Genomic DNA, 24,286 nt, shown 5'->3' with positions numbered 1-24,286 from the left:
AACATTTCACCATTGGGGAGTAAGAAGTGTTGTCCTTCTTGGATCCAGGGGCAATGTGGGCAATTGCCACATTTATAAGTGCCCCTGGGTTCCAGCGGACGAGAGGAAGGAGCCCTGTAATGGCTGTGTGTTAGTCTGTCCCTCAGAGAGGTGGCCCTTCTAAAGACCAAATCGGGGGTTAATTTGATGTATTTTCTGAGAGTGTGATGATCGGTCAGGATATGCCAATGGTTGGATAGTATTTTCCGTAGTTGTTGATGATGAGTGGAAAATTTAGTAATAATTTTAGTCATGTAGGGTTGTTTAGGACGTGGAGGGCCATATAGTAATGTTTGTCGATCTAGAGCTGAGGCCTTGTTAAAGGCTTTTCTCAGCACAGTGCGTTTATAGCCTCTCGCCAACAATCGTGTGCGAAGGGCATTGGCCTGTCTATAGAAATCCCCGTCCTCTGTGCAGTTCCTTCTCAGTCTGAGATACTGAGCAAAAGGAATGCTGCGAACCAGGGGGCGGGGATGAAGACTGGAGGCATGCAACAGGGTGTTGCCTGCCGTGGGTTTGCGATAAAGATCAGTGGTTAAATGACCAGTGGAATCCTTTGTAATCAAAACATCCAAGAATGGAATGCTTAATCTATCATAGGAAAAGGTAAAATGAAGGTTGAAAGAATTGATATTTAGCTCTGCAATAAATGTCTGTAAAAGTTGTTCTGTGCCTGTCCAAATAACCAGGAGGTCGTCAATGAACCTGAACCATCCCAGAACATGGTCTAGGAATGGTTCCAAAAGGTCATCACTGAAGACCGCCCGTTCCCAGCCGCCAAGGTATAAGTTCGCGTAAGAGGGGGCACAAGATGTGCCCATTGCAACGCCTTGAATTTGAAGATACATTTGGTCCATAAATAAAAAATAATTTTTTGTTAAAATGAATTCTAGAAGTTTAAGAATGAAAGTGTTGGTAGGCCAGGTATGATGGTCTTGTTCCATCAAGAAGGAGCCCGCCATCCGGACGCCCTGCTCGTGGGGGATGCTCGAGTAGAGGGCCTCGACATCGATGGCCACGAGGAGGGCGTCCGGAGGGATCTGGATCCCCTCAATTTGTCCTGGGTCGGATTGCGATGCATTTCTCCTGAGGTGTGGGTCCCCTGGTGCCTCCACTACGGGAGACCATGCGTCGCTTTTCCTTCCCAGTTTATCTTCTGTTTGATATTATGTGTATATCATGTCATTACCAGAATTGCACCAATCACTCTACTCTGAAGGGATGTGAGGAGTTAATTCTCCCCCGTGGCGGGCTTGCGCTCCTCCGGCGGTGGGTGGGGTTATCTAGAGCCCAGCCGCCGCTTCGTTCTGACTAATGCCTAGGCTTTGGTCACTTTTAGAGCTGTGCGCCTGCGCCGGGTATTTTTCCCGCGCCTGCGCAACAGTGGAGGACCGGACCCGGAAGTCCATACGGCGATCATATCCGCCATTGCACTTCCGGGTTGGAGGCATTTAAGATGCCCAGACTCGGCTGCTTTCCGTCCCAGACGATCCATCCAGCACCGCGCTGACACCATCTGGAGCCTGTGTGAGTACTCTTACTATGCCCTCTCCACGGGATGGGGACTTCCATTATCTCTGTATGGTTCTCCCCTCCCCTTCTGATGGGCTTAGATTATCTGGCGATTTTGGTATATTTTTCAAATTATATTTTAATATCCCTCCACATTGTTTATAGTGACTCCATGTGACGATATGGTGTGGCGTTTTTTGGTCATTGACTGTAATCAGTCACGTCAGTCTGGATACCAGCAGCCTTAAAAGTCTGGGTTTTACATTACAGCACCGTTAGGTAATAAAATCCTCTTGCCATCAACAATTTTTCTTTTTGTGAATCTGGTATGCTCCTACTTCTTTGGCAGGCATGCAGGGATATCCGCCACATCTCACTCTCCCCCCCTTTCTTTTTCCTCCCCCTCCTCACTGCATTCCACACTCCTTTGTCCTATCTTCCCCCTCTTTCCATCAACCCCCCCTTCCTTCTTCTTTTCCCTCCCCCCCCCCCGACACCTCCCCTTCTCCCTTCCCTCCCTTTCCCCCCCCCCCCTTTTTCCCCTCTCTTCTTCTCTTTCTTTTTCTTTTCCCTCTTCTTGTCCTTTCCTTTTCTTTTCTCTTTTTTTCTCCCTTCCCCCTCCCCTCCCTCCTCCTGTCCCACCCCTCCCTCCCCTTCCCCTCCCCTTCCCCCCTTCCTCCCCTTTTTTTCCCACCTTTTTCCCCCCCCTTCCCTTTTTCCTCCCTTTTCCTCTCCCTCTTGCCTCTTCCTCGCAAACCCACGGCAGGCAACACCCTGTTGCATGCCTCCAGTCTTCATCCCCGCCCCCTGGTTCGCAGCATTCCTTTTGCTCAGTATCTCAGACTGAGAAGGAACTGCACAGAGGACGGGGATTTCTATAGACAGGCCAATGCCCTTCGCACACGATTGTTGGCGAGAGGCTATAAACGCACTGTGCTGAGAAAAGCCTTTAACAAGGCCTCAGCTCTAGATCGACAAACATTACTATATGGCCCTCCACGTCCTAAACAACCCTACATGACTAAAATTATTACTAAATTTTCCACTCATCATCAACAACTACGGAAAATACTATCCAACCATTGGCATATCCTGACCGATCATCACACTCTCAGAAAATACATCAAATCAACCCCCGATTTGGTCTTTAGAAGGGCCACCTCTCTGAGGGACAGACTAACACACAGCCATTACAGGGCTCCTTCCTCTCGTCCGCTGGAACCCAGGGGCACTTATAAATGTGGCAATTGCCCACATTGCCCCTGGATCCAAGAAGGACAACACTTCTTACTCCCCAATGGTGAAATGTTTTTTCCCAAACATTCAGCCCATTGTGGTACACGTGGAGTAATTTACCTCATGACCTGCACTTGCAGTGCTTTCTATGTGGGCAAAACAATTAGAGAACTGCGGCAGAGACTGGGGGACCACCTTTATGCCTCCACAAATGGCAAGCTTACCACCGTAGGTCGCCATATTGGCATCCATCATCGCTTCAATCTAGATTGTATAAAATTTACGGTGTTAGACGTTGTCCCTGAAGACCCCCGTGGGGCAATTGGGACCGTGAAATTTTAAAACGTGAATCCCTTTGGATTGAACGATTAAATGCATGTGCTTCTCCCGGTATCAATGAGGCACATTCATATAAGTATTTTCTCGAATAATTTTGCTACAATACTTTCTTTCCCCCAGTCTCTGCCGTATTCTAAGCCACATAGAAAAACCACACTAAACACCATACTTATAAAATCCTTAGATTACCCTTTACTAAACTCCAGATCTTTTTCCTAAGACTGTATACCAATGGACTCTTTATATATAGTAGTTCTACTATATATTTTCAATATAACCTGTTGTTTTTTAATGTTTTTCTGTTGTGGCTGACTCAATTTCCAGCAGTTTGTTTGCTTTATTAACTAAAGTTATGTATGTATTTAATAACTCTTTTACATTGTCCTGGGTCGGATTGCGATGCATTTCTCCTGAGGTGTGGGTCCCCTGGTGCCTCCACTACGGGAGACCATGCGTCGCTTTTCCTTCCCAGTTTATCTTCTGTTTGATATTATGTGTATATCATGTCATTACCAGAATTGCACCAATCACTCTACTCTGAAGGGATGTGAGGAGTTAATTCTCCCCCGTGGCGGGCTTGCGCTCCTCCGGCGGTGGGTGGGGTTATCTAGAGCCCAGCCGCCGCTTCGTTCTGACTAATGCCTAGGCTTTGGTCACTTTTAGAGCTGTGCGCCTGCGCCGGGTATTTTTCCCGCGCCTGCGCAACAGTGGAGGACCGGACCCGGAAGTCCATACGGCGATCATATCCGCCATTGCACTTCCGGGTTGGAGGCATTTAAGATGCCCAGACTCGGCTGCTTTCCGTCCCAGACGATCCATCCAGCACCGCGCTGACACCATCTGGAGCCTGTGTGAGTACTCTTACTATGCCCTCTCCACGGGATGGGGACTTCCATTATCTCTGTATGGTTCTCCCCTCCCCTTCTGATGGGCTTAGATTATCTGGCGATTTTGGTATATTTTTCAAATTATATTTTAATATCCCTCCACATTGTTTATAGTGACTCCATGTGACGATATGGTGTGGCGTTTTTTGGTCATTGACTGTAATCAGTCACGTCAGTCTGGATACCAGCAGCCTTAAAAGTCTGGGTTTTACATTACAGCACCGTTAGGTAATAAAATCCTCTTGCCATCAACAATTTTTCTTTTTGTGAATCTGGTATGCTCCTACTTCTTTGGCAGGCATGCAGGGATATCCGCCACATCTCACTCTCCCCCCCTTTCTTTTTCCTCCCCCTCCTCACTGCATTCCACACTCCTTTGTCCTATCTTCCCCCTCTTTCCATCAACCCCCCCTTCCTTCTTCTTTTCCCTCCCCCCCCCCCGACATCTCCCCTTCTCCCTTCCCTCCCTTCCCCCCCCCCCCCTTTTTCCCCTCTCTTCTTCTCTTTCTTTTTCTTTTCCCTCTTCTTGTCCTTTCCTTTTCTTTTCTCTTTTTTTCTCCCTTCCCCCTCCCCTCCCTCCTCCTGTCCCACCCCTCCCTCCCCTTCCCCTCCCCTTCCCCCTTCCTCCCCTTTTTTTCCCACCTTTTTCCCCCCCCTTCCCTTTTTCCCTCCCTTTTCCTCTCCCTCTTGCCTCTTCCTTCCTTTTTTCCCCCCTTCCCTGTCTTCCCTCCCCTCCTTTTTTCCCCCCCTTTCCCCTTCCCCCCTCCCCCTCCCCATTTTCTCCTCCCCCCCCAGCATTCCTTGGCACTCCCCATTTACCACTTCCGGGTGATTCTTCAATAGAACATACTATTTGAACTCCTTTTTTAAACAAATTTTCTTAATCTTTACAATAGTACTACTCTATTTGCCTCCCTGGCCCGCCCCCGGGGGATCGCCTTTCGTGGGCGTCTCACTGTATCGCTCCAGAGAACCGTCATAGGTTATAGTCTGGTGAGTGCAACTTCCAAACCTCAAATATGTTCTCCAATACTATTTGTGTACTTTTTTGTAATGTTAATCATGTTATTCAGTTTGTTATGTTGATACTATTCTGCTTTTCATCTTCATAGACCATACTATCAGACGCCTCCTGAAGAAGCGGCTGTGACCGCGAAACCGTAGAGGCCACGTCTGCAAGTATCATACTATTTAACCTATGTCCATATACTGTTATGGACATTGGCTGTACCAACGTAGTATCAACAATGCTGTAAACAATTATTATTGTCTATGTGTGTCAAATCACGAACATGTACAATATATGTCCCTTGTAGGACCTTTTTACTATTTTTGAAATAAATTTATACATTTTTAAACAAAGTTCTTTCCTTATGGTACCGCAATAGTCCTTCTCTTTTCTATGAAAGAGGCGGGACCCGATTGGAGAGGTCCTTGCTCCGGTTTCTCTTTCAACTTTATTTCCCGTTCCTTCATTTTACATTTTTAAATGCTCTCTTCTTATTCTTTATAGTTTTTTTTTAACTTTGGACATGAGCCATGAAGGTTTTATTTTTAGCCTTTTAAAATGATTGCACATGGGAATATATTTTTCAGTGTGTTTTTATGTAACAGTTTCAAAATCAAAATCCTGTTACTCCGTATGCAGTGGTCTCTATAGGGGAAATTTACTAAAGATGGAACACTCAGAGTCTGGTGCAGCTGTGCATGGTAGCTAATCAGCTTCTAACTTCAGCTTGTTCAATTTATTGTCAAGCTTTGACAATAAAACCTGGAAGCTGATTAGTTACTATGCACAGCTGCACCAGATTCAGTGTGCTCCAGTTTTAGTAAACCATCCCCTGTGTGCTTTCAACCTTTGACACTGTTGATCATACAGGGATACTCTGAAATCTCTTCTTTTTACATTACATTACATTATTTTTTTTTTACAATTTTTATATATTGTTTTTAAGGTAATTTACTACGAAATCTTTTATTTTTACATGTCAAATGTCTTGCACTATTTGTTATATTTTTTAAACCTTAATTTGAGGAAGTTATGGGTTGTACAGGACATAAATAAGAATGAAAATAGTATCACAATATGACAAGTACAGCATATACAAGTTGATATTGGATGGAAACAGTTGTAGCACTGAAGATGTATACATTGGTTGTAAACTAACATTACATGCATATTTGTGGAGGATCGCTGTACAACCAGCTTTTCCCAATTAAGTTGAGGTGCAAGCTAAAGGGAAGAGGGGAAATCCGATAGTGGGAAAGTATCAGATGGGCTGAGAAAGTCCCAATGGGGAGATAAGGGAGCAAAAGACAAAGTAAGGGACAGATCTAGGGAGTGGGGAGGTAGACAAAGGAAGAAGGGAAAACCAAAAGAGAGACAAAGAGAAAATGGGGGGGGGGTGCTGAAAATGAGGGGGAAAAAGAGACTTATCCCTCAGTACGAGATCCCAACATGAGCCTCAAATCTTCTCCAGCAAGAAGAGTCTTATTTTTAGATTTTTTTCCTTTCTAGAAAAATATTCTGTGCCTCTCATTTCCACCCCTTCTAACCTTGGTCTACTAGTCTTCTCTTTCCACTCTTACCCATGTTCTTGGCTAGCTTATCAGCCTAACTGGATCCCAGTATCACTTTCATTCAGAAAATACTTAAATTTAACGCTATGCTCTAAATATAACTTTATTATTATCTTACGTTGTTGATTCTGTGAAAGCTGTCTCTTTTTCCTATTGCTGTTCTTAACTTTTACATAGATAAAATTGATAAAGCAGAACTTTAATAAAGCTTGGGGCAAAAAATGCAGAACTTTATTCGGGGGTATTTTTAGAGAACTGTATAACTCCAATTATTTAAATAAAACTCGCATTCATACTCTACGAACCTTTTATGCCATTCAACTTAAAAATATTTCAAGAATCCAACTCTTTCTTGAAACAACTGAAAGGCTATGCATGGCCTCAACATATCCCACTTCATCTATTTGATTGTGCTTTGCTACCACCTGCTAATAGACAGGTTTGAACAGTGCTAATTCATACTAAATAATCCTGCTAAACTCATCTACCCAACTCTGTGCTACTCTTATACAAAAGTTGCTCCACTGAATGATACTTATAAAGAGAATACAGTTTAAACATTAGATTTTAACTTACATAAAGTAATTTCACTTGCTCTCACCCCATGCTTATCCTCTCAGCTCTAGTCCATATGTTACACTCTTCTCTTCGGGACTTCTAAGGTGTCTTTCTTATTTACTGGAATAACTTTCTGCCAGGGATGTGCGGTGAGGTCAGTGGCTGGTGAGGCACTGGTTAGTATCAGAGCCAGATACACACATGCCATGATCGTTAGAGCGAGAGCAATAATTCTAGCACTAGACTTCCTCTGTAACTCTAAACATGTAATCTGTAAAAAAAAAATGTAAAGCGTCTCCTATGGAGAGTTATAAGTACTAAAGTTTGGCGCCATTCCACAAGTGTGCGCAATTTTAAAGTGTGACATGTTGGGTATCTATTTACTCGGCGTAATCTTTCACATTATACAAAAAAATCGGGCTAATGTTAGTGTTGTTTTTTTTTATTCATGAAACAGTTTTTTTCCCCAAAAAAATGCGTTTAAAAAAATTGCTGCGCAAATACCGTGTGACATAAAAAGTTGCAATGACCACCGTTTTATTCCATATGGTGTCTGCTAAAACAATATATAATGTTTGGGGGTTCTGAGTAATTTTCTAGAAAAAAGGGTTATGATTTTTACATGTAGGAGAGAAGTGTCAGAATTGGCCTGGGTGGCAAGGGGTTAATTACCATAAGTAAGTAATATACAAATAATGTTTATATATTGTTTTTAAGGTAATTTACTATATTTTCAAAATCTGTACTCAATCAGATGGCTTAATGGACAAATTACTGAAGTTTGAAGTTATAACTTCCAACCAGTAATTTCACAGTAAATAGATAAATAATAAATTATTATGTTATAACATATAGCATATAAATATATGATTTAGCTGGAATAAAACAGTACCTTTTCAGCAGGCAGCAGAGTCTCATTCTCCCTCTTAACTGTGTGAGAAAAACATGGGATTGTGGGTAAATCTTATACACATAAACACGTTTTTTCCTTGTAGTTAAGAGGGATGGGCTGGAAGGGAGCATTTGTCTTTTAGACACATGCCCCTTCTATGACACTGCAGTGAGAGGCGTGCCTCCACTGAAGCATTTTTATTGGACAGCTGAGAATGGTACTTTACTATTGGTCCAAGACTAGCTGTTTATTGAGCTCAGTACTTCTGAGTGAGAGTCTCTGTGAGCTCAACCCCTCAGTCTGCTGTAAACAGAGTGTGTCATCTTGTATTTGAAGTGGCCGCTCTGTATTTAGCTTCTGACAGGCTGCGCAAGGAGCCACATATCTCTGGAACCATAGGTCATAGGAGCCTCACATTTTTACCAGTGGTGGGGTAGGACTTAGTCTACATACGCCCCACTCCCCCAAGTCTGTGTGACCCCAGGTCTCTGAGTTACAACCCTCGAAGCTCAATTTTTTTAAATTTGTATTTTAATGTTCATGGCAGGTGAGGCCCTGCCTCACACCTGCCTCCCCTAACTGCACATCCCTGCTTTCTGGGTATCTAACCCTTCAAAGTTCCCCTTTTTAACCATTTCCCATCCAGAGTATGTGTATAAATATATATATATATATATATATATATATGTATATGTCCTGGACGAGAATTGGTTATACCAGGACCCTGGTATCAACATTTTCAACTGGCAGTTGGCTTTACTGTTAACATGATCTGAGCATCTTTACAGCTGCCTGACCACTTTTAAAGGGCTTGGGGGATCCACTTTGCTGCCATTCCCAGGCCCTCCTTTCCCAGAACTGATGCAAGTGGTGGGGTCGACTAAGCACAGAGGATCCTGGTTTGATCGACTGCCTGTAATAGACCCAAGATTTACACATAAAGAGTACCTGTCACTGTCCAAGCTATCACAAGAGATGCTGTTTATTCTTTGTCATAGCAATAAGGTTGAATAAAAAAAAAATGTAAATAAAATAAATAAAAACATTAAAAGGATAAGTTCACCTTTTAACAAAAAATGCCCCACACGGCCACGCTCTCTTTGAATTGTGACAGCGAGTACAAGGAGAAAATCCCCGGCTCACCGCTACAAGGAGGAGGGGTATCGGAGGGGAGAGGGGTCTGAGCATTTGATGCTGAACATGTTACATGGTACACCCTAAATATGGGTGAAACATGTAACATGTTCAGAAAGCTTTGTATTTGCTCATGTGCAAATACAAAGGCACATGTACAGTAGGTCCCACAGGCATATGTAAACAGTGATTTCACCACACATGTGAGCTCACATTTAACTCTAAACTGGTAACTTGTATAGGCTTTTAAAGCGTTGCCTATGGAGATTTTTATGTTCAATAGTTTGTAACCATTTTAGGCCAGGTTCACACTGTAACCCGTTGCGGATCGCACAGGAGCTGTTCCCCGTTTCAGGGCCGAATCAGGGACGATTCTATGCCTGAATTCAGCCCTGAAATGGAGCCAAAGACGCACAGCTTTTCTGTGCAGTGCGCTCCGCATCCGCAACAGAGATATGTGAACCGGCTCCATAGGGAGCCAGTCACATTCTCCTGCTATGCGAATTGGATTTGGGGAAACCCGCATCTAATTCGCATAGGTGTGAACCTGGCCTCAGAGGCTTGTAAAAATTTTAACCTAACATATTTGGAATCTATTTACTCAGCACAACATCATCTTTTATATTTACCAAAAAAGTGGGTATTATATTGTGTTTATGTGTACCTAAATGCATTTCAGTGTATTTTTCCCTGAAAATTAGCATTTAATAAACAGCTGCGCAAATATCATGCGACATAAAAAATTGTAATCACAACCATTTTATTCTCCAGGGCCTCTTATTTCAGAAAATCTATAATGTTTGAAGGTTCCAAAGAATTTTCCAGTGATGCTGATTTTAACATGTAGGTGTATCTCAGAAAATTAGAATTAGAATATCATCAAAAAGTTCATTTATTTTAGTAATTGAATTGAAAAAGTGAAACTCATATATTTTATATAGATGCGTTACACACAGAATGATGTATTTCAAGTATTTTTTTTCTTTTAATTTTGATTATCATGGCTTACAGCTAGTGAAAACCCAAAATTCAGTATCTCAGAAAAATTGATTACATAAGACCAATAAAAAAAAGGATTTTTAATACAGAAATGTTGGCTTACTGAAAAGTATGTCCATACAGTATAGTATGCACTTAATACTTGGTCAGGACTCCTTTTGCATGAAATATTGCATCAATGCGGCGTGGCATGGAGGTGATCAGCCTGTGGCACTGCTGAGTAGGGATGAGCCGAACACCCACCGTTTCGGTTCGCACCAGAATCTGCGAACGGACCGAAAATTTGCACGAACATTAGAACCCCATTGACATCTATGGGACTCGAACAACATCTATGGGACTCGAACATTCAAAATCAAAAGTGCTAATTTTAAAGGCTAATTTGCATGGTATTGTCCTAAAAAGGGTTTGGGGACCCGGGTCCTGCCCCAGGGGGCATGTATCAATGCAAAAAAAACTTTTAAAAACTGACGTTTTTTCGGGAGCAGTGATTTTAATGATGCTTAAAGTAAAAAAAAAAGTGAAATATTCCTTTAAATCTTGTACCTGGGGGGTGTCTATAGTATGCCTGTAAAGTGGCACGTGTTTCCCGTGCTTAGAACAGTCCCTGCACAAAATGTCATTTTTAAAGGAAAAATAGTCATTTAAAAGTACTTGCGGCTATAATGAATTGTCGGTCCCGGCAATACACATAAAAGTCATTGAAAAAAACAGCATGGGATTCCCCCACAGTCCATTACCAGGCCCTTCGGGTCTGGTATGAATATTAAGGGGAACCCCGAGCCAAAATTTTAAAAAAAATGGCACTGGGGTCCCCAGTTAAAACTGCTTGCGGCTTTAATGTAATGTCGGGTCCTGGCAATATGGATGAAAATCAGTGAGACAAACGGCATGGGTACCCCCCAGTCCATTACCAGGCCCTTTGGATCTTGTATGGATATTAAGGGGAATCCCGCACCCAAATTAAAAAAGGAAACAGCAGTATACAGGCTCTGTACTCTGAACAGCAGTATACAGGTGGTGCAAACAAGACAGGGACTGTAGGTTTGTTGTTAAGTAGAATCTGTTTGTAATTTTGAACTGGTACATTTTTAACGTGTTTAGCTCCAGCCAAAAAAATCTATTTTAAGCTTTTTGGAAAACATAGGGAAGGATTATCACCCCTGTGACATTTGTTTTGCTGTCTGTGCTCTTCTTCAGAAGATTTCACCTCACTTTTTGTCCCAATGGCAAATGTTTTTTGAAAATTTGGGTTTTTTTGTGAAACAAGGATTGGTGATAAAGCATCAGTGGAAAGGAGAAATGTTTTTCCCATATTAACTCTTACAGGAGAGAATTTCCCTTCCTAGGGGTAGATTTCATCTCACTTCCTGTTGTCTCCTTCCGTTTGCAAGTAGGAGTCATTTGTAAGTTGGATGTTTTAAAGTAGGAGCCTGCAGAAATTTGGTCCTTAGGTGTTGTTGTGGCCACAACACTGTAAGCCTTCACAGGGCCCTGCTGTGAAATATTAGATCAAGAATTGTAATTACATGCCCCTGTTGAACAGGGGCAGAAAAATTGGGCCTTTGGTGGTGGTGGTGCTAGTGCCACAACACTGTAAGTCCTCACTCGCTCTTGGTGGGCGCAGAAACGGGCCCTGCTGTGAAATATTAGATCAAGAATTGTAATTACATGCCCCTGTTGAACAGGGGCTGAAAAATTGGGCCTTAGGCACTGGTGCTGGTGCCACAACACTGCAACCCCTCACAGATACTCTAGATGGAACGCACAAACGAGCCCTGCTGCAAAGTATTGCACCAAAAATTGTAGTTACATGCCCCTGTTAAACAGGGGCTGAAAAATTGGGCCTTAGGCACTGGTGCTGGTGCCACAACATTGCAACCCCTCACAGATACTCTAGTTAGAATGCAGAAAAAAGCCCTGCTGCAAAGTATTGCATCAAAAATTGTAATTACACGCCCCTGTTAAACAGGTGCTGAAAAATTGGGCCTTAGGCACTGGTGATGGCACCCAGAACCAAAATGTTCTTACAAGCTATTAGCGTGATCATTGAGGAGGAAGAGGATAATTACTCAGGATAGTCACTCAGCATCAGCATAGGCAGTCTTTGAAGGGATCTGAGATTTCAAAAAAAATTATTCGGTTACATCAGCATCAGGTGCTTGGTAGCTGGTGGTGATCCAAGACTGATTCATTTTTATGAAGGTCAGTTGATCGACCGAGTCGGTGGAGAGACGCACCCTGTGGTCGGTTACAAAGCCTCCAGCAGCACTGAATGTGCGTTCCGAAAGAACCCTGGATGCAGGACAGGCCAGTAGCTCAATAGCATACTGTGCAAGCTCTGGCCAGTGATCCATCCTCAAGACCCAGTAACCCAGAGGATTTTCGGTGGGAAAGGTGTCCAAGTCAGATCTTGCCCCTAGGTATTCCTGCACCATGTAAAACAGACGCTGGCGATGGTTGCTGGAACCGATCATACCTTGGGGCTGCGGACCAAAAAATTGTCTGAATGCATCGGTCAGACGGCCACCTTCTCCACCGCTCCTTCTTTGACTGACCGAAGCCCCAGCAACACGTTGTCCAGAAACAGGAGTTTGTAACCTCCCAGTCTCTGGGAACGCGTTGCACAGACCTTTCTGCAAGGCCTCCCGAAGATGTTTCATCCTCTGCTCCCTCTGCAATGGCAAGATAAGGTCCACAACCTTACCCTTGTAACATGGATCAAGAAGGGTTGCCAGCCAGTATTGGTCCTTCTCCTTGATACCACGAATACGAGGATCCTTACGCAGGCTATGCAGGATCAGGGAGGCCATGCAGCTTAGGTTTGCTGAGACATTCGGTCCGGAGTCCTCTGGGTCACTAAGGACGACATGGTCCGCAGCCACTTCCTCCCAGCCACGTACAAGTCCATGTGTTTCTTGGGACTGATCCCTTAAAGACTGCTGCTGATGCTGAGTGCCAGGCTCCACCTCCATACTGACACAATTCTCCTCCTCCTCGACCTCATCCTCTTCCTGTGTGATCAGCGGGCACACAGGAACACTGTCTGGATAAAGGGGGCCTTGAGAACTAAGAAGTCCTCCTCTTCTTGCCTCTGTTCTGCCTCAAGTGCCCTGTCCATTATTCCACGCAGCGTGTGCTCCAACAGGAGGACAAGGGGGACAGTGTCACTGATGCATGCACTGTCACTGTTCACCATCCTCGTGGCCTCCTCAAATGGTGACAGGACAGTGCATGCATCCCTGATCATGGCCCACTGGCGTGGGGAAAAAAAACAAGCTCCCCTGACCCTGTCCTGGTGCCATAGTCGCACAGGTACTCATTGATGGCCCTCTGCTGCGTGTGCAGCCGCTGCAGCATGGCCAACGTTGAGTTCCACCTGGTGGGCATGTCACAGATTAGGCGGTTCTTGGGCAGGTTAAACTCCTTTTGGAGGTCTGCAAGCCGAGTACTTGCATTATATGACCGTCGTAAATGCACACAGACTTTCCTGGCCTGCCTCAGGACATCTTGTAAGCCCGGGTACCTGCCCAAGAACCGATGCACCACCAAGTTAAGGACGTGAGCCAAACAGGGCACATGGGTCATTTGTCCCTGTCAGAGGGCAGAGAGGAGGTTGGTGCCATTGTCGCAAACCACCATTCCTGCCTTAAGTTGGCATGGCGTCAACCACCTCTGAACCTGCCCCTGTAGAGCTGACAGAATCTCTGCCCCAGTGTGGCTCCTGTCCCCCAAGCACACCAGCTCAAGCACCGCATGGCATCTTTTGGCCTGCATACTTGCGTAGCCCCTTGAACGGCTACGGAGCACCGCTGGTTCTGAGGACAAAGCACAGGAAGAGGCCATGGAGGAAGAAGAAGAGGAGGGGGTGGAGGAGAGAGGTGTGTCACAATCATTAGTAGTGAGGCGTGGTGGCGGAACAACCTCCAACACTACTGCACCTTGTCCTGCATCCTTCCCAGCTGCCAACAGAGTCACCCAATGCGCGGTGAAACATAGGTAACGTCCCAGTCCATGCCTGCTGGACCATGAGTCAGCGGTAATATGCACCTTACCGCTGACCGCCCTGTCCAGCGAGGCAAAGACATTGCGTTCCACATGCCGGTAGAGAGCCGGAATCGCCTTCCATGAGAAAAAGTGGCGTTTGGGTACCTGCCACTCAGGAACCGCACATGGGATCAGAGGCTGAAAACTGATGTACAATATAATGATAATAAATTAAAATAAATACAAACAGACTATAGACTTGGATAAAAATGGCCGTGGTCCTTTTTTATTGGCATAATAAAAATTACCAATTAGCTTACTAAAATCATACCAAAACAATAATAGTTCAGCCATCAAAGCTCGAACTATATTTAAACAATTAAAACCAAATAGTTCAGCCATTAAAGCTCGAACCATATATATATACGTCTTTAACGTTAATACACCATACCCCTTTACAGCAGAAGGGACCAGCCACATAACAAGAACCACGACATAGGGAGGGAGGGATGCTTCTTCTTGAAGTGCTGCCGTTGGTCTGATGACCGTTAATATTCTTCTTTCTTCTTATTGGTACTTCTAGTCACCTGACCTTTCTTAGAAGCTTCCAGAATTTTTTAATAAAGTTTATTGATAACAGTTAACTGATCAATAATTTACACTACAATAACTGCCTATTTGTTTCAGTCCCTGTTCCCATAGGCAGGGGTCGCTAATGAGCTTCCCCTGCCTTTCATTCCACAAACTCACGGAAAGGGGCAGAGTCTACCAACTGAAAAGGCAGCAGTTGAAGTGCTAGCAATTTTGCCAAGCTAGCATTCAACCGCTGGGCATATGGATGGCTGGGAGTGAACTTCTTTTGGCGGTGCAGCAGCTGGGGCAGGGAAATTTGCCTGGTACAATCTGATGTTGGTGTACCGAAAGCAGATTGCCCACAAGTACTTGGCTGTGACACACCTAATTCTACACCTTCATTCCTCTCAGTGCAGGTCTCAGAGAGGACTGAAGGTATAGTGGGGTTGGAGATCTCAGCTGATGAGGAGCAAGGAGAGGTCCTCTTTGTTCTTTGGTGTGGGTCTTTTAGATACTAAATGTGAAAATATATCAGCGCACGTATGACAAAAAAAAAAAAAAAAAAAACTAGAAGCAGCTGAACACCAGGGTCAAACAATCAAATCCCTCTAAACAAATAAATAAAATAGGTGCAGCGCTAAAAACAAAAAAACCAAAGAGTGTATAGAATACAATATTCCAGGGATAGGGGAATAACAATATGGTAATCCTAAAAATAATGAAGAGCACAAAAAAATGTCCAGATATAAAAAATGTCCAGATAAGAAGACATCCACCAGGCAAACGTGATGATCACAGCAAAAATGTGTAGCTGATAGAAGAACCCTTCACCATGAACCAAATGGCCTCTCACCTGGTCACAAGGACCCTTCTCATAAGGGTCAAACAAGCATTCCCATAGGGATCAGCAGATGAAAAGGTCCAAAGGCAAGGGACTCCTCCAGATAACCAAGTAGCAGGTGGATAACGTATTTCATAAAAACAGAAAGGGGACAGACATAGTGCTCTCCGTATGATATACTTTAATAGAGGAATTTAAAAAATCACTTACATAACAGGCACTTCACAAGTGCCAGGACGCTAACATAGAACACACAGCAGAGTGAGTACGAGCGGTGGAGCATGCGCGGTAGCCGCGAATGACGTCACGATGTCACGTTCTGGACGCGTTGTGTCCCAGTGGGCGGAGGGCATCCTGCCTCATTGGTGATGTGCCTCCTCCTCCTCCTCTCTCCTATCAGGCACCCACGTTGAGTCAGTGACCTCATCATCCCCTCCCTCCTCATCACTGGAGCAAACCTGGCAGTATGCTGCAGCAGGGGGAGCATGACTGCCAGATTGCTGTCCTTCTTGGGCACCCCCTCTGTCCGTGCTCACGTTACTGCCTTCATCTAGCTCAGTATCATCATCAGAGCCTTTTAAACGCTGGGCATCCTCCTGGAGCATGTACCCAACACTGTGGTCAAACAGTTCGAGGGACTCCTCAGGAGAACATGGTGGGGCTAGGGAAGGAGTCACTGATGCCATTGAGCCGAGGGAAGAGGCCACGTTGGCAGCTGCTTTGCTAGACAAAGTACCCTGAGCATGGGTGAGAGAGGATGAGGAGGATGAGGACGGCTTGGTCATCCACTCGACCAAGTCTTCCGCATGTTGCGGCTCAACACGACCAGTTGCCGAAAAAAAGGCCAAGCGTGCTGATGAGGATGCACCGTCTCCACGACCAGCACTGTTGCCTCTAGACACAGAGCCTGCTTGCCCTCTTTTATTGGCTTGTGACTGTCTGCCTCTCCTTGTTGGCCTTCCAGACATACTAATGGCCTGTAGCTGCACTAAGCTGGGATATATATATATATATATATATATATATATATATATATATATATATATATACTGATACTGCAGCTAGCAAAATCAACTGCCTGCCTGTAGTATGAGAACACCACCAACCTTCTACAGGTAGCTTTAGGTGAACACTGTGCAGAGCTCGCAAAAAACTAACTTGTAGCTTATTTAGCTGCCTGCGGTAGTGATAGGATCAGGAAAACACCACCAACCTTCTACAGGTAGCTTTAGGTGAACACTGTGCAGAGCTCGCAAAAAACTAACTTGTAGCTTATTTAGCTGCCTGCGGTAGTGATAGGATCAGGAAAACACCGCAATCCTTCTACAGGTAGCTTTAGGTGAACACTGTGCAGAGCTCGCAAAAAACTAACTTGTAGCTTATTTAGCTGCCTGCGGTAGTAATAGGATCAGGAAAACACGACCAACCTTCGGCAGGTAGCTTTAGCTAAACACTGTGCAGAGCTCGCTCTACACTAACTTGTAGTTTTAGCTGAACACTGTGAGGAGGACGCACTACACTAACTTGTAGCTTTAGCTGAACACTGTTCAGAGGATGCACTACACTATCTTGTAGCTTTAGCTGAACACTGTGCAGAGGTCGCACTACACTAACTTGTAGTTTTAGCTGAACACTGTTCAGAGGATGCACTACACTAACTTGTAGCTTTAGCTGAACACTGTGCAGAGGTCGCACTACACTAACTTGTAGTTTTAGCTGAACACTGTGAGGAGGACGCACTACACCAACTTGTAGCTTTAGCTGAACACTGTAAGGAGGACGCACTACCCTAACTTGTAGCTTTAGCTGAACACTGTGCAGAGGTCACACTAAACTAACTTGTAGCTTTAACTGAACACTGTGAGGAGGACGCATTACACTAACTGTAAATAGTCTAGCTTCCTGACTGTGGTACTAATAGGATCAAAAGAACACCAGCAATTTTCTTCAGGTAGCTGTAAATACTGTAACAAGACAAGCCTGCCTGTCAGTAGGAAGATAACAGGAACGGATCTAGCTAGACTGAATACAGTGTATATATATATATATATATATATATATATATATATACAACACCTGGGATGCATATATATACACAATACATTGTAAATGCAGCTAACTCACTGACTGTCCTGCCTAATCTTGCTAACTCAAATGAAATGATACTGTCTCTCTGTCTATCTAAGCACGCTGGAACACACTACACAGGGCTGCCATGCAGGCGGCCTTATATAGTGTGGGGCGTGTTCTAAACCCCCTGAGCCATAATTGGCCAAAGCCACCCTGGCTTTGGCCAATTACAGCTCTCTCTAATGACGGTGCTGTGATTGGCCAAGCATGCGGGTCATAGTGCATGCTTGGCCAATCATCAGCCAGCAATGCACTGTGCTGGCGCAGTGAATTATGGGCCGTGACGCGCCACATGAATTTGGCACGAACGGCCCATAACGATCGCAATTCGGCGAACGATCGAACAGCCGATGTTCGAGTCGAACATGGGTTCGACTCGAACGTGAAGCTCATCCCTACTGCTGAGGTGTTATGGAAGCCCAGGTTGTTTTGATAGCGGCCTTCAGCTCGTCTGCATTGTTGGATCTGGTGTCTCTCATCTTCCTCTTGACAATACTCCACAGATTCTCTATGAGGTTAAGGTCAGGCGAGTTTGCTGGCCAATTAAGCACAGTGATACCATGATCATTAAACCAGGTATTGCTACTTTTGGCAGTGTGGGCAGGTGCCAAGTCCTGCTGGAAAATAAAATCAGCATCTCCATAAAGCTGTTCAGCAGAGGGAAGCATGAAGTGCTCTAGAATTTCCTGGTAGAGGGCTGCGCTGACTTTGGACTTGATAAAACACAGTGGACCAACACCAGCAGATGACATAGCTCCCCAAATCATCACTGACTGTGTAAAATGTTGCATTTCATTTGGAAATCAAGATCCCAGAGTCTGGAGGAAGAGTGGAGAGGCACAGAATCCAAGTTACTTGAGGTCCAGTGTGAAGTTTCCACAGTCAGTGATGATTTGGGGAGCCATGTTATCAAAAAATTATCAAAAAGTAATAAAAACACAGAGACAGTTTTTGACAATTCTTGTATTTAAAAATAAAAAAACAATGTCCCCTGATGTAGATCCATTGTCAATCATGATGCCAATGCCGCCACCGCCAACCCGAAAAAAAAAGACAAATCATCTAAGACAAACTTTTGAATGCCTGGTTTGACAGTTTTTATATAGGTAAGGGACTGTGCCACCTGACAATGTCACCTGGTTCTCTTATGGGTCCGTACTATGTACCCCATACTCATTCACATGGGGGGGGCGGGATCTGGGGGCCCTCTTGTTAAAGGGGGCCTGGTATGAATTGGGGGACACCCATACCGTTTTCTTTTTAACATTTTTCTGATGCTGGCAATGGTATTGTATTGCCGGAAATGTAAATGTCATTTTTTTTTTTTAAATTTCAGTTTTACTGCAGTAGGTTCTATCCATGGTACGGATGCACCACTTTACAGGCAGACTAAGGGGACACCCAGGCACTATATTTAGAGGATTTTTAAATTTTTATTGTTTCACTGTAAGTACAATTAAAATCACTGCTCTTGAAAAAATTATCTTTTTTAAAAAAAAATGTTTGCATTGATTCATGTCAAGATCCAAGGCAGTACCCGGATCCCCCCTTTTATGGCCAATAACTTGCATACAAGCCTTCAAAATGGGGACTTTTGATTTTTCAAGTTCTTGTCCCACACACTTTAATAGGGTTAGCTGTTCGGGTCAGAACTTTTTCTCTGTTTGGAAGTTCTGGTGCGAACCGAACATGGGGGTGTTCGGCCCATCTCTATTGCTAGCCAGTGAATTTAGGTAAAAATTGTAATATCTTCTAATTACCATCAATATCTGTCAAAGTGCCCCCATAGATGAAGGTGTGACCGCTTTTGTGGCCTTGGACTTCAGTTTGACATGCCTTCCCTAGACTAACCCCCTATACCTCTATATTTTTTCCATTGTATCTTGCTTTTTTGTTTTTTCTATACAATTGGATGTTGTATAGACAATTGTTTGAAACACATTTGCATTACATGTATTATTCTTGTTTCTATCAGATACATTGTACACTGCCCGAAGTAAATTGTTAATGCTAATAATTATAATACCAATAATACACATTCGGTTTACTGTATTTTTAAATTTTGCCTGCAATATTCAGTCTGGTACATGGAAAACACACAAATCTCTAGAGGATGTTACACTGATGAAGCCAATGACAGCTGAGTAAATACAATCTAAAGTGCATTCTGAATAAATAGTGAGAAAGCAGTTTGACTATAAAATTGAGTGTAAATATGTATAAGATATTAGTATAGCAGGGGATGAATGGCACGCTATCTCAGCAATTATATGGGGAATTGTAGAGAAAAGTATAAAAATTGCATGAGGCCCCTCAAGAGAACAAGGAAGAACTAATCTCCTGGCAGAACATTTTATACAGTGCACCGACCTATTAAAGCAGTACTACACTCCTCCCTCCCATCCCTCTTTGTTATCTCCTAATCCTATTTTGTAGTATGCAGTAAATTGGTTTTCTTTTTTTCGTATTCAAATTGAGATACCAAAAGTCTGTCTTCTGTTTTCTGCCAAAAATTAGAATTTGGTCTGAATGGCAGTGACCGGCATTACAATGTGATACCTTCATTGGCGGCTGAAGTCTTTATGAAAGCTGATAAAGTAAGTGCCAATGTGGTGTGTACTGTAGAATTCCCAATCCCACCCAACAGGGAAACTTTTAGCATTGTGTGTGGTTACTAATTAACATGTAAAATAGTGGAAGAGTTAATAAATAATTGACCAATGATGTTTTATAAATGTATTAGAATTTTATATAACAATGTGATAAAGATGTAAGCAAATTAAAGGAGAAATATATTGTTCAAACTTTTACATTTGCACATGTGCACTCCTAAAGTAAGCTCGGACAAAAAATATGTATTTTTTGCTCTCCTTGGTCTGTTAAACATACAGCTGAAAATAAATTATTTGTATCTGTTTAATCAATGCAGAAAAATACCCAATGATCCAGCTATTGAGTTGACAGCTTCCTGTACTCTCTACCTCTGCTGCACTGTTATCTGTTAGCTTTGTTCCCAGCTTTCTCTATAGACAACACAACTCCCACCCCCCTTATTATATAGCAGCTAAGTGGGGGAGATGATCTGCAGTATTAGAACACTTCTTGTTCTAAGAGATACTGTACAGTAAATTAGGGCTGTCATCCCAAGGCTGAGAGGGATATTTGGAAGAATCACAGGGCAAAAAGGAAAACAGCATGAAAAAAGAAAACTAATGTAGCCACCATATCTAAGAACTGGGAAGCTGCAATATATTACATTTTTGTCTTTGGGTTTATATACACATTAGAGGACCCATACACATAGGATGTTTTATAACTCATTCTTTATTAAACATTTTTCTCTTATTACAATAAATATTTACATGGCTCATCTTCCCAAGACAGAGGACAGTATTCAATATCCTGGTTTATATATACACGCCAACAACAGGGATGGCTCCCTCTACACCCCCTCCCCCATACCCTAAAAAAAAATATATATATTGTACTCTGTATACATTGTTGACTTAATGCGTGTTAAATGAGAGGGGGGAAAAAAATTTTGAAAGATAGGGAAAAGACCTTCTTTCAAATGCTGTGCTCTATATGGATGTTTTATAAATGATATCTACAATGTTAGACAATAGGTGGGAAAAGTACCAAAGACTACAAGATGTAATCTCTGAATACCTTGCATAGGAGCTGGAATAGATGTTTTTTTCTTTGCTCCCCTTTAACAGTTCAGAAATTTACGTGAAATCAAAGTGCCTGGTACACTCACAATTTGAGAGTTTATGCAAATAGGTGTCTTTATGAAGGAGCATCTAAACATATGGCCAGCTATAATCACCTTTATAAAGGCAGTTCCATAATGTTCACTTAATTATGCAGAAGCAACACAAAGAGTTCATCAACAAAACACTTCACGCACCTAATTTCTGAGCCCAATCTGGAATTGCTTTGCCAGAGTAATTTTATGATATTCTAAGTGTCAAGCTAGTATTGTAAACTATAAAAATAAAATGTATGTATTGACAAGCTACAACAGTACAAACATTTCTTATTATTCTGAATTACAGCAATAGCAAGCAAATCACCCACCTTTCTTTCTTACCTTTTCTGTTATCATTCTGCTCTAACAAGGCATGGTGGTAATGAATGCACAATGTCCAATACAATCCCTTTCAGTGCACACAGAAATTAAATATGCTAATACCAAGCAGACGGTACCTTAAGATAAAGCACTGCGGTCTCTTCTCTTGGAAAACCATATGGTAAGCTCTCTCCGAACAGGCAAATATGTGAGGAGGAAGAGAGGAACATAAGCGGCCAGAGATGTTATAGTACAACTGTGTAACCTAAAATGATGAAAAATAAAGTTGGTTTGTTATTGCGTTTCATTTTTTTGTCTGTATGTTAACATTGTAAAAAAATTCACATTTTACTATTTTGTTGCTTGTTTTACAGCGTGTCCACAAAATTCCACACCTGTGAGTCATCAGGTTACATTCTGCATCATTCGCTACCAATCAGTCCTAAACATGTTATAGTGAAGTACAGTGAAATGAGTCTGTGTATGCTTCAAACATCCAGTCATGGCTGAGAGAGGATGTTCATATCACTACAGTTTATCTATCTTTGGTAAGGCAGACCTAGAGAGAGGGCAGCATTGAACTGCTATAGAATGATATTACAATAAACCTGCCCAGGCAGTGTTTATAGCTTAGTAAATAGTGTAACCAGCGCGCATCATCTCTTACTGGGTATTAAATATAAGTGATCCCGATAGTCATGACTACTATTGGTATACCACATTTAAAGCCATTTCAATACGGCCAAAACTCATGAAAAACGTTATTACTATAGACATATAAAAAAATTGTGAAATTAATTTATTTTCCTATGTTAGGAACATTTAAATCCTATAATCACACCACGTGTTCAACAGTAAAACAAAACATGTGTTATTAATTACAATGTTTCTTATGAAAATCAGTCCGCAACAATGTAGTGAGCACCCTGAAACATGTGTTGCTAGTAACAATGTTACTTGTGACTATCAATTCGCAACAATGTGGTGAACACCATACATATCCAAATTAGTGCTAAAAATGTTTATCAGTGGGACACTTATTACCCTTGAACATCTTAGATGTAGAAACACTGATCAGTCTTTGATGGAAATATGCTAGGTTAATGTTAGCACCAATCTTCTTTATAGAAAGAGACACACCGATATTCCTCTTTTTCACAAATATGGTAAAAAAGGCCGCTTACTGGATCAGATGGATCTCAGGTTAGTGAGATCAGATGAGCATGTTGCATTAGCCTGCCGGCCTTAGATTATCACCTGGGCGTTTTCCTGGGAGATTTCCTCAGCCACTATGCTCCAATTCACAGGCAGATCTGGGCGTTTTCCTGCGAGATTTCCTCAGCCACTGTGCTCCCATACACAGGCAGATCTATCCTCACTGATACAATGTATCCGGTTTCAAAATATTAGTTCATCCATACAGAAGATACACCTCAGTGGGAATAAAACGAAAAGGGCTCCATAGTGCAAATGTGTTTTATAGATTTATTCAAAATCTCTTTCACAGTCACTTTAAAACAATTCTTTCCACTGCAAATGTTCACAGCAACACTCCACTGCACATCAGGAACTACAAATCAAAAAAACTCCCAAGTATGCACCAAACGGAACTCAGATAAAAAATGGGAACCAGATAAAACTTAGCTAAAAATCAGCATACATGCAGAGCGGGAGCAAACCGGCTAACTGCATGGAGAAAGACCAGACAAACATGATGGCGTCACAGCCTCTAGCTCCACCCGACGCGTTTCCCCTAAACAGGCTTCCACTGGGAACGGAGACTTGAGCTAGAGGCTGTGACGCCATCACGTTTGTCTGGTCTTTCTCCATGCAGTTAGCCGGTTTGCTCCCGCTCTGCATGTATGCTGATTTTTAGCTAATTTTTATCTGGTTCCCATTTTTTATCTGAGTTCCGTTTGGTGTATACTTGGGAGTTTTTTTGATTTGTAGTTCCTGATGTGCAGTGGAGTGTTACTGTGAACATTTGCAGTGGAAAGAATTGTTTTAAAGTGACTGTGAAAGAGATTTTGAATAAATCTATAAAACACATTTGCACTATGGAGCCCTTTTCGTTTTATTCCCACTGAGGTGTATCTTCTGTATGGATGAACTAATATTTTGTAACCGGATACATTGTATCAGTGAGGATAGATCTGCCTGTGTATGGGAGCGCAGTGGCTGAGGAAATCTCCCAGGAAAACGCCCAGATCTGCCTGTGAATTGGAGCATAGTGGCTGAGGAAATCTCCCAGGAAAACGCCCAGGTGATAATCTAAGGCCGGCAGGCTAATGCAACATGCTCATCTGATCTCACTAACCTGAGATCCATCTGATCCAGTAAGCGGCCTTTTTTACCATATTTGTGAAAAGGAGGAATATCGGTGTGTCTCTTTCTATAAAGAAGATTGGTGCTAACATTAACCTAGCATATTTCCATCAAAGACTGATCAGTGTTTCTACATCTAAGATGTTCAAGGGTAATAAGTGTCCCACTGATAAACATTTTTA

At 42.9% G+C, this 24,286-nt stretch overlaps 1 protein-coding gene across 5 annotated transcripts in view; it reads right to left on the bottom strand.

The window, feature by feature from the left end:
• Positions 1–24,286, bottom strand: part of MYO16 (myosin XVI) — a 669,347-nt gene that overhangs the window by 299,950 nt on the left and 345,111 nt on the right. For all 5 annotated transcript variants that reach the window (XM_073614485.1, XM_073614486.1, XM_073614487.1 and 2 more), the window contains exon 13: positions 21,917–22,044. In XM_073614485.1, the coding sequence (XP_073470586.1) occupies positions 21,917–22,044 (128 nt within the window). The remainder of the gene's footprint in view (positions 1–21,916; positions 22,045–24,286) is intronic.

Source organism: Aquarana catesbeiana, linkage group LG02 (assembly GCF_042186555.1).
Source record: "Aquarana catesbeiana isolate 2022-GZ linkage group LG02, ASM4218655v1, whole genome shotgun sequence".
NCBI classification, from domain to species: domain Eukaryota; kingdom Metazoa; phylum Chordata; class Amphibia; order Anura; family Ranidae; genus Aquarana; species Aquarana catesbeiana.
Note: the sequence above shows the minus strand (reverse complement) of the source record. Positions and strands in the feature narration are given on the sequence as shown.